This window comes from Sinocyclocheilus anshuiensis, unplaced genomic scaffold (genome assembly GCF_001515605.1).
Source record: "Sinocyclocheilus anshuiensis isolate Anshui unplaced genomic scaffold, SAMN03320099.WGS_v1.1 scaffold2751, whole genome shotgun sequence".
NCBI classification, from domain to species: domain Eukaryota; kingdom Metazoa; phylum Chordata; class Actinopteri; order Cypriniformes; family Cyprinidae; genus Sinocyclocheilus; species Sinocyclocheilus anshuiensis.
Genome location: NW_015541086.1, coordinates 103,453 through 115,372, shown reverse-complemented (window position 1 = coordinate 115,372; position 11,920 = coordinate 103,453). Strand labels below are relative to the sequence as shown.

Below are 11,920 nucleotides of genomic sequence, written 5' to 3'. Positions count from 1 at the left end.
AAGTTGATGTATTTCCTCAGCGACCAGCACGGATCAGCTCCAGGCATGACGAAGCGGATATCGTCCTCTTTTGGAAGGCCAAACAAAGTAGTTTCGCTTTCACAACGAAACACAGTGCCTTCACGACATGGCGGCGGCAACAACAATACTACAGCGAGAATAAAAGTTACGCCTTCTTTCTTTGCGTGAACATTTGGGCGGTGTTATGCAAATCTTCCCACATCGTGACGTAGACATGTGGGGGCGTGTTAGAACGAGCCGTTTTAGGTAGGTGTGGTTGACTTAACTTTTATAAAGAATATCTCTTTGGATTTGAGACTTTAGTCTTTGCAACTTTACAGATCTTCTTTATGCACCAAGAGCTTGTAACACTTCAAAGAGAAAGGAAAAATTTAAATCGCATCATATGACCCCCTTTAACTCTGGCTAGACTGAATGAAAATGTTCTTTGATAATGTAAATGTTTTTTGCTCTGTGTAAAATAAAAGCGTTTTAATTAGTAACTTGCAATATTGTTATTAAATTCACATTAAATACAAAGTCAGTCGTACTAAAAATATTTTATGGCATGACACCCATATCTGGTACTTAAGTAAAAAGTCGAGTTTTTACGTGTAGTTAATAGATTACACTATTAGTCTACTTTGCCCATCACCATTTATTGATCAAATAAAATAATCTATAAGGGTGCAAAACGCAGTTATACACATAATTATATAGTTAACACGTTTGGAAATATTTCGAATAAAAAAAAATGAAAGCATAAGCCTATATCAGTTAAACTATCGTGACTGCTGTGTCACATGACAAGCATGACCCCCCCCCACCCCACGTGCCCCCCAAAAAATCATGAGTGCATGACGCCCCTGACTGAATTGATATGTTTGGGTAAGCTAACCCTTTAAAACCCTCAAATAGAAATTGTAGCCTATGTATGCATTTATATTATAGTTGTACCTTGAAGAAATAAACTTTAAGAAAATAAATAATCAGCTTTATTGAGCGTTTGTGCCCGAGACACATACAAAACAGGATTTACAAAAATCCTCATGGTCTTCCTCGTCCTCTGGCTCAATGATGAAGAGCGGGATTGTGAAGCACAGCGCAGCACGCAACAACCGCAGTCACAAATGCAGGGCTCAACTATAAGGCCTTGAAGAAAACAGAGCATCAGCGTGTTTTCAGCATGCCAAAGGCTTGGTCTGCTATGCTTTGTGCACAGGAGCGCTGGCTGTTGAAACGAGCTGCACAGGGTTCTGTAAGGCTCTCTGTGTGGGGTGATGAGGCAGATGGGTGCACTCAGGCAAGGAGAGACTCGATGTCCCTTTCCACAGCCACAGAATTGGCACAGCTGTGTTGAGATGGCAGTAGGGTGTGGGGTTCACCGCCTGTAAATATGTGATTGTTAGAACAATAAGTTTGAATAAAGCTTTGTTTCCTGTGTTGTTCTCTTGTACATGTATATTGTGATGTTTACTTTTATTCAGTCCTTTTACTCATTTATTCATGTTTCCTATTGTTGATAGTAAATAAAATTTGCATGCATGCATTAATTCATTGCTTGACTGAAAATTGAGATGTATTCACCTTGGCTGCATTTGTCTTGTATATATTCATGTATAGCTGTCATATCATGAAACAAATTACATTTAGCTTGTTTTATCATTTTCAGTAAAAAAAAAAAGACATATAATTAAGTATTGGTCAGCATTTATTGTAAGTAGTAATACTTACATTTTTTCAATTTCAACAGTCTTCTCCAAAGATCTTCGAGCCGCTGCCTGACGTTTCCTTTGTGCAGACATTGCAAATGCTGAGGAAAACAATATAGGTAGGGATGTTGAGTTAGTGATGCAATGAGATGTTAGTGCACCTGTCGCTCATATATTTAAAAATATATATATATTGTAGAAAAAAATGAATATCATGGATTTGTATACATATGAAATTATATATCACTGGTTCTTGAGACATGGGACAAAACATGTCCTGCAACTGTAACTGCTAGGAATAAAAATGAAAATATTTTCAATTGTAAATGTTTTGATGGATTAATAATAGAATTATCCCCTTCGGTTTAATTCTATCATCATTATTATATCAAATCTATGACACTTACTGTCTTCATCCACTACATCAAATATAGTGTGTCTACAGAGAAGTGTTCAATCGTTCATGAGCAATAAAATGGATACATTTAAAAAAAAAAAGTTTATTTTTTATTTTTTTTATTATGAAAAAGAGCTTGTTTTATCAAAAGCAACACTTAATAATATGTCATATCAAAGCAAGGATGTTTTTCAAGGGCACGTGTGTTTCATAAGGTTTCAAAGTTGTGTCCCCACTTTTTATCAACACCATCAGACATTCATTAAAATGTAAAAAAAAATTAGGGAATATCAGGGGCAGCTGTCACTCTAAAGGACCCCTTGCCACATTCCTCCTCTGCAGAGTACCCCTGCGTTCCATTCGGAAGGGCTCATCCCTATGCCCTAATCCCTTCAAAGGGTTTACCCTTGGGAGTGAGAGCTTCGAAGTGTTGAATGGTGTAGGGGACCAAACAACTGTTTGAAGTACCCTTCTGCGTTGTCATTACATGCCCACACGGAGGCGCCGTCATCATGCAAAGAGTCTGCGCAAAGGATCATGGGATCCCAAAGTGTCCATCAGTTTTACCCTTCGAAATCCTTCATTCCGAAGGGCCCTTTGAACTGGCCAGTTTTGAGCACTTTGGTTTGGAACGACCCTTCAATATACCGGCCATGATTGTTTTCACTCCAAAGTGCCCTTCGGAGGGCGATAAATCCCGTTTGGAACACACCGTACATCAGTGTCAGACAGGGTCTGGTAAGTTTTATGGGTTCAGAATATTTTAAATCCTAATGTTAATATTTCCTGTGTCACAACCATGATATGTCAACACCATCTTCCAATTTCTGAGGAAATCATTTGAAATATTTAGATCATTTTATTCTCTTTTTTTTCTCGGTTCTATTAGCATCTAGCATTAACAGAAAAAAACAAAATAGCTACTACATGAACTGTTTTGTGAAAAAAAAGAGCTAAATTTGTCAACACTGTCAGATGTCAACACCGTAAGATTTTCTGTCTGACGGTGGTGACAGGCCAATGATGTAGATTTTTGTGATATTCAAGTAATTTTTAATTATATTATATATAAATGTAAATTTTTTTAAACAATGTATAATTACTAAATATACAGCATATATTGCTTTTGTGGATTGATAGTCATCACTTAGCCAGTTAGCTAGTAGCTAGTTAGTGTTGAGGGAACATAAGGGAACACAAAACACTGGATAAAACATATCTATACATAATACAGTTCATTTGTGTTCTGATCATATGTGTTCTGATAATTTTTGGATAATTTGTTAGGAGTTCCAATGATAGCCTATCAAAAACCTAAATGTGAATTTTGAAACAAAAAAAAAACCTATATAAACAATAATATACTGTTTGTTGTGTTTGTTTTAATCCAGTAATTGAGTGATTCAATGTATTTGATAGTTCAAATGAAATGTTTTGGTCACCACCGTCAGATAAATATTTTGATATTTGATTATGATATTTTAGATTTGTTGTTGCGTTCCATTCGGAAGGGCTCATCCCTATGCCCTAATCCCTTCAAAGGGTTTACCCTTGGGAGTGAGAGCTTCGAAGTGTTGAATGGTGTAGGGGACCAAACAACTGTTTGAAGTACCCTTCTGCGTTGTCATTACATGCCCACACGGAGGCGCCGTCATCATGCAAAGAGTCTGCGCAAAGGATCATGGGATCCCAAAGTGTCCATCAGTTTTACCCTTCGAAATCCTTCATTCCGAAGGGCCCTTTGAACTGGCCAGTTTTGAGCACTTTGGTTTGGAACGACCCTTCAATATACCGGCCATGATTGTTTTCACTCCAAAGTGCCCTTCGGAGGGCGATAAATCCCGTTTGGAACACACCGTACATCAGTGTCAGACAGGGTCTGGTAAGTTTTATGGGTTCAGAATATTTTAAATCCTAATGTTAATATTTCCTGTGTCACAACCATGATATGTCAACACCATCTTCCAATTTCTGAGGAAATCATTTGAAATATTTAGATCATTTTATTCTCTTTTTTTTCTCGGTTCTATTAGCATCTAGCATTAACAGAAAAAAACAAAATAGCTACTACATGAACTGTTTTGTGAAAAAAAAGAGCTAAATTTGTCAACACTGTCAGATGTCAACACCGTAAGATTTTCTGTCTGACGGTGGTGACAGGCCAATGATGTAGATTTTTGTGATATTCAAGTAATTTTTAATTATATTATATATAAATGTAAATTTTTTTAAACAATGTATAATTACTAAATATACAGCATATATTGCTTTTGTGGATTGATAGTCATCACTTAGCCAGTTAGCTAGTAGCTAGTTAGTGTTGAGGGAACATAAGGGAACACAAAACACTGGATAAAACATATCTATACATAATACAGTTCATTTGTGTTCTGATCATATGTGTTCTGATAATTTTTGGATAATTTGTTAGGAGTTCCAATGATAGCCTATCAAAAACCTAAATGTGAATTTTGAAACAAAAAAAAAACCTATATAAACAATAATATACTGTTTGTTGTGTTTGTTTTAATCCAGTAATTGAGTGATTCAATGTATTTGATAGTTCAAATGAAATGTTTTGGTCACCACCGTCAGATAAATATTTTGATATTTGATTATGATATTTTAGATTTGTTGTGGAATTGATGGTCACATGTGAATGTGTAATCTGTCTGCTAACAGGAGAATGTGTTTTAAAATGTTAAAAACATTTTGATTGCTGTTAAAGACAAAGATAAAATTATATTACACAATCCAAGGTAAAAAAAGCACATTTTGATAAAAAAGAAAACAGTTGGGAGGTTGAGTCAAAGCATAGCTCAGTAGCTTAGTACATGTAAGATATAAAAATGTAGATTCATTTGTCTGAGTACAAGGTTTTATTTTTTCAATATTTCACCGTTTTGTCCCACTTCTCAAGAATCAGTGAAACACAGAAAAAACGCACAATGACAAGGTTAAATATCTTTGAATAATTCATCATAATGCATAAACAAATTGCATTTTCTTTCTTTTTTGTGTGTTATTTATAAGCCTGAGGGATGTAACAAGAGAGTTCAATTCAACAAGAAAAAGAGGAAAACATAAAGGAGATTTAAGCCACTTTTGCTTGTGGGTGAAAAAAAATTGCACATAAAGAAATTAACAACATAATTAAAAGATAACGAGTTGGGGTTTTCGTAATAAAAAATAATTCAAATTCTACACAACGCCACTGTTTGTTAGGGTTCCATCCCTGGTTTTTCAAGTGTCCTCACATCAACTCTATGTGCACATCATTAAACTAATCAGGCTTCACAAAAAGTAGCTGATAAATCCTTATTTCCTGTAGTCTGTGACTCCATAGTCTAGATTAATTCATCTCAAATTAAGAAATGTCTCAAAATGCCATTTATTTTTTAGTCTGGATTAATTTAAGTAGAATTAGCCCAGTTTGACTTTAATTTAATCCTTGTCTGGCACAGTCCCCGTGTTTGTTGTCTGATGTTGTCCTTATTGCATGTTTCACATGTGGTATTGTCGGTTAAGTTTGTTTCCCTTGATTTACTTGCTTTTGCCTATGTTTCCCCGTGTCTGTATTTGCTTTTATTTTTATTAAATGTTTTGCACTTTCATCCTACTCGCTCTGTCAACCAGCATTACAGTAAACATATGCATCAAAGCACTGCACGTGTGCAAGGTATTTTTGAGCATTTACATGCATCGTTTTCTTGTTGATCAGATTATTACAGATATACACCACCCCTTTCAATCTGACTGAAATGTCATTCTGATCGAGCTCAACTGGATCGACAGAGATGTTTACATGGAAAGTTGGAATACGTGTTGAGCAAAAAACTTTATATTTAACTTTTGTTAAATATTGGTTTACATACTTTAGTACAGAGCTATCCAATTATGTTCCTGGAGGAACACAACCTGCAAAGTTTAATCAAATACACGTGCCTGTAATAATCAAGTAATCATAAGAACCTTGATTAAACGGTTCTGGGCTGCATTTCCCAGAAGCATCACAAACCTAAGTTGATCATAGCGCCATTGGTGGCGATGGTTCTACGATCAGTTTAGGCTTACAATGCTTTTGGGAAATGCAGCCCTGATGTGTTTAATTAAACAAGGTCAGAACGAAACTGAATAGACCTGCATTACTGCATCACCACCACTAACAGTGTTTAAATGTGGACCAGAGACACCACACTATACTACACTCTACCATGAGTTCTAATCAGGATATCTATTAGAGTAATCATTAATATTAGTTCATAAGCATTTCCCAATCCAATCTCAAAACACTCCAAACTTGGGTCACAAGAACAGTTTTATTTATCAACTTTGTCACTATGTTATGTCATTATCCTGGTGCCAAGGGCCCCTCACAGACTTACCACACAGTGGTGGCATTAATATATTTACCAAAAAAAAAAAAAAAAAAGCAGGAAATAATAAATCACATGTTAATTTTCATGCACAAAAACAATGTGTGCTGATTGTCATGACAATTGCAAATGTTGTTGCGGCACAAATGTGGCACTTCAGAACAAAAGCAGAATTAGAGCTGCCTCTGACAAAAGAAAAGGCTAAATAAAAGATATTGAAAGGGATAAATTGCTCAGAATAGCATCACTACCATCATTACTTGTGGGCAGGGTTCCCATGGCTCATATGTAACATTTTTCCACAACACAAAATGGTATTTGCTCATATTTAAACCCCATTGCTGGGAGAATAATAACATTAAGATAAACACTATATATGTAAGCGAATGCATACAGTAAAATATCTAATTTGTATGTTAATAATTCAGATGGCTTTGAATTTTATTTGAGAACAACATGAAGTTGCAAGAAACACACAGATATTGCCACAAGTCAGAGTCCATTTTAACAGTAATGTCTGCCAATGCAACCAAAATGCTGAACTCTCCTGTGAGGAAATATTTAAAGATGGAGAAAAAATGAATGAAAAAAAAAAGGTTAATTCATAAAGCAGAATACATTTCTGCATTAGTTCATTCATACCAGTACTTAGAAGGCTATTCTGGTGCAAATATTATGAAAGAGCAAAAAAGCAACAAGGAAATGTCATTGTAAAGCATCAAGGACTATTTGTAAAGATGCAGAGGTATGTATCAGTCTTCTAAAATGCAACAGACCCCTCTTCTTCCAAAAAAACTCAATTCAACATAATGCATTTAACATATTCTAAAAGACTACCCTACATCATTATATTTATAAGCGTTAATAATCCAGATATTCTCATATTCTAATAATAGTATAGTTCTGTTGTCACATCATTTATTGATTTACTGTATATACAGTACATGCAGAGCTCAACAATTTATAAATCATTTACATTGTGTATGCCACCCAGTAGATGACATTTACCACAGCAAAGGTGAAAGGGAAGACAGCACGAGCGTAGATATCAATGGTGTCGGCATCGATAGGTTTACACTTGCAGCATTTCTTCTCTTCACTGCTTTCCTTCTGTGCCCGACGGGACTGAGTGCCACGAACCTCTGTCTCTTCATGTGGATCTCCAGGAGGGTCAGTGGCCCGCTGGGCCCTGTTTTGCCTGTTTGAGACGAGGAGGCCCTGGTTCATGCCAGCCACAGAGAGTGAAAACAGAACCATGGCCTGCTTTCCATTCTTTACCATGGACTGGAAAATAACATGAGGGGAAAATAAGAGTTGTTCATTAAAAGTCATAGGTGGGGATTATATTTGAATTCTGTTATGCTCTAAACTGAATAAGGTTTTAATCAATATTGTGCCACTCTATCTCTAAAATATTAAAAAGGTAAATTCAGGAAAAGTGGGCTTGTAATTTAGCTACCCAGGTGTGTTTTTCATTTATTTATTGCCTTTGTTAACTTTAAGGTGCAGCTGTAATATTTTCATGTGAATTCAATTTTATTTGGAAGGTACATAACAATAAACATTTTGACATCATGCACAAATGTATTTTCAGGTAAAGTGGGCCATCTCTGATTTATCAAAAAATGTTCTTCTTTTATCAAAAGCACTTTATTTTAAGGACCAATTCTCACTATTAACTCTTAGTTAATAGTGAATATGTGCTCCTTATTCTAAAGCGTTACCGTGTTGACATTAAATTTGAAGAAATCTAACAGAATATTGATGAAAATTAACTCTACAACATACTGAAAATATGACTACAGTACAGTTCTAAAGTATTCTTTGCATTTTAATTCACATTAACAGCAGTAGCAAATAATACAAGTACTGTGACTATAATATTTGTTTACATTTAATGAGCAACCTCACAAGTTTTGAATGTCAAAGGGCTTATACCTTTCATGATGAGGAGCTGTAGCCACAATTGCTGAGCATCAGCCAAAACTATTTTATCTTAATAGTGTCCCTTTCATTAAAGACTATTGTTATGCTCTTAAAGTGAAAACCCGTTGAGCACAGTGCAATCTTCAACGACCCACTTTACCTTAATTCACCCAGCTTGAGATTTGAGAGTATGAAATGCTCGAGACTTGGTCAGTTATAGCACACAGTTTCACCCTTCTGTACAAAATTCATCTTCTGATAGTACCTCTGCACTCTTATTCGTCTTGACTTTGGCTTTCTCCTTCTTGCTGTAGTCTGCATTATAGTGAGCAAAAGCGTATTCGATCAAGGCAGCGAACACAAAGACGTAGCAGATCCAGAAATACACGTCCAGAGCTTTGATGGCAGAAGCACGGGGCAATGATGAACGAGCACTGACCATCAGTGTTGTCATGGTGAGCACCGTTGTGATTCCTAAAGGTTAAAGGACACACGGAAATATTCCTTTAACTTGTCAGGTTCATTTGTGTGTGTGATTTGTTTTAAAATTGTACTGATTACTGATTTCACTAGACATTCTACTAACTCTTTGTAACTACATGTCAACAAATTCTCATTAATTTGCAACTACATGTCAACTAACTTAGTATACTATAGAATAGGTTGACATGTAATTACAAAGTTACTTATAGTCAGTAGAATATCTGTTGGGGAACCATTAAAATAAAGTGGCTATTAATCAGACTCTAATAACTGGTAGTTGATATGCAGTTGTAAAGTTACTTATAAAGTAAAAACTTGGAATATCAAAAAAATTGTTTACCTATTAATTTTTAAAATGTACAAATTTGACTTTTCGCAAATTAGTTTTTTTTTAAACATGCGAGATATGGAGAACATCTAGTATGTTATAAAATATAATATTATATATATATATATATATATACACACACACACACACACACATACACACATATGGTGAAGTGTACATTTTAGAAACTAAGCTACAGACCTAAAGACACTCTTGCTGGCACAGCTGATTGGCTGATCCAGAATGAAACCCATGACATGGCAACCAGTAGGATTGAGGGCATGTAGGACTGGATGATGTAAACTCCTCGGTTACGCCTTAGTTGAAACCGTAAGCTGAGACGTGGAAATCTCCCTGCTGTTTCAAGAATGACAATATGAAAATATGTAATATGGTTTATGAGTTAACAAAATAGATTAAAACAATTCAAAATGAAAACAACAGTTGCTGCAGCATTAGCAATGATGTTTTTGGGAGAGTTTAGTTACATCAGATATATCAGACCGTGTCGATGAAAAGCCTCACCAGATTTAAAGTTCATCATCTCTGTGACAAAGCGATAATCTGTGATGGTGAACTGGGACAGCTCTAATTTGTCCAGCCCATGAATGTGCTTCTGACTCTCTGACCAGTGATACACAATGTCTTCTGAAGAGTAGCCATCTGCAAAACCACCAACAGGAAAAATAAAATAAAATATAGGATTTTTGTGAAATATAAAGTCACAGGCATCGTTATCATGGTTTGTTTTTTTTGTGCAGGAATCATTTTTGTGCTCATGAAGATGAAACACTGTAAATGCAAAGGAGAGATGCCAGATATAAGTTTCCCCTTTACTCACAGCTTTCCAAGTCTAGCATGCATTCCTGTTCATCCATGGGGTATTTTGTGAGGTCCATGTCGCATGCGACTGTAGATGTAATTCTGAAAGGGAAACCATCACGATTAAACATTTTGAACATGGAGCAGGTTACAGAGAAGAAATAAACCCTCTGTGATCATGTGTTAAGACTTGAAAGTAAATGATATGATCCTTCGAAAATAATGATGTTGCTGGGATTTTTTTTCCCCCACATATTTTCCCATACTGTTGGTGCCATTAGTTTGCTTTACACAGCTCTCAGAAATAAGTGGTTGGTCAATGGTGGCCTTTATTTATTTATTAAGTAGACAAGTGGATAGGCAGATTTATTTGTAATAAAATAAAGAACAGACCACTTTATGTTTATTTTGTTATAATGACCATTTATAAACATGAGTTTTTTTAAACTTACATTTTCTTCCCTTTATTGTGACCTGTCAACATTCCAGCTTTACTGTGCTGCCCAAAGTCCTTTTACATTATTGCCAATGCAAAATTACAAACTAGTTTAAAATGCACTTAAAGCATACCCACGTACCGACTGCTGTAGAGAATGACTCCATCAGGCTGTAGGCGTATGAGTTTGTTCTCCACAGTGACATCGTGAAACCAGGCTGATTTGGCATTAACTATGAATGTGTCTGGTAACCAGAGTTTGTCCACAAAGCGGCTGTCCAGGCCAAGAGTTTTGTTTGTGTGGTTGTAGGACAGACGGTCATCTCTCCAACTCTGCCGCAGAAATACTGTCATGGTGTATTCCTGTCAAAACAAATGCACACAAACAAAACATTTACAGTTGTTAAGTAACATTTCTGAGATTTATTGTTGTGTATTGTACAGATTTACAGACAATTTACAAGTTAAATCAAGCAATAAGCCATTAGAGGCTGTGCATTACAATGGTTTGACCATTGATATTGGGTGCTCTTCTTCCTCCTAAAACATGGTAAAATCAATAATTAATATAGATAATAATAATACTTATTACTTTTGACCAATAGGTGGTGCTGTGATAAAATGTATGTGCTGTGGTCAGTGTGGTGTGACAAGGCCACACACAAAGTTTGGTGGCAGCTTCAGATTCAGTTCGGTATAATGCCATCAAATTGGTGAATGCATCAAATACATTATTCAACATCTGAAGTGGATCAAAACCTATCATCAAAGTTGTCCTAAAACCAAAACAATACCCGTTCTTGTCAACTCTGATGAACGTTTTTGATCCACTTCAAATGTTGACTACTGTAATAATGGTTTGGTCTAGCAACACATAATCCACAACATTTTTTGGTATGGTCTGAAAATAGACTGACTGATTAACCTGAATTCCATATCATTTTAATAGCATGATTTTAAGTTATCTGATTAGATTTTCATGCAAATCTAAAGGGAAAAGCAGAAGGCAAGTTCAAAAGTTATTGGCAGAAACATAAGTGCAAATTTGGTAGTACTAAAAGGTTTGAGTTAGAGACTAGATTAGTGATGTTAGGTTCTTGAACGAATCGTTCTTTTGAGCCGGTTGCACCAACGCAGATATGTTCTACATGTCTACAGTATAAAGAATGAATAAACCAGTCTTATAAACTCCTTGATTTCGCTTAAGCAACTTTAAATATAATATGCATGCACAATAAACTACTGTAAAATGTATGACAGAAAGGTTTTTGCAGGTTTTAATAAAATGTAAATTAATAACAGTCATAAGCATATTTCCAGAACGCTCCTCAGGCTTGCACAGTATCATCAACTCACTCATCAGAATCTTCGATAATCCTCGGCAAACTTCGTCACGGCTCATTCGGTTCTTGTTGAGTCCTCGGTAATCCTCGGCAAACT

General features: G+C 35.7%; 1 protein-coding gene across 1 annotated transcript in view; it reads right to left on the bottom strand.

Annotated features, from left to right (window-relative positions):
• Positions 1-6,408: 6,408 nt before the first annotated feature.
• The window catches only part of LOC107690714 (gamma-aminobutyric acid receptor subunit delta-like), a 28,559-nt gene continuing 23,047 nt past the window's right edge, over positions 6,409-11,920 (bottom strand). Inside the window, exons 4-9 of the mRNA XM_016489120.1 lie at positions 10,623-10,843; positions 10,064-10,146; positions 9,748-9,885; positions 9,424-9,579; positions 8,677-8,885; positions 6,409-7,769 (exon numbers count right to left, since the gene is read on the bottom strand). Of these exons, the coding sequence (XP_016344606.1) occupies positions 7,458-7,769; positions 8,677-8,885; positions 9,424-9,579; positions 9,748-9,885; positions 10,064-10,146; positions 10,623-10,843 (1,119 nt within the window). The 3' untranslated portion in view covers positions 6,409-7,457. The remainder of the gene's footprint in view (positions 7,770-8,676; positions 8,886-9,423; positions 9,580-9,747; positions 9,886-10,063; positions 10,147-10,622; positions 10,844-11,920) is intronic.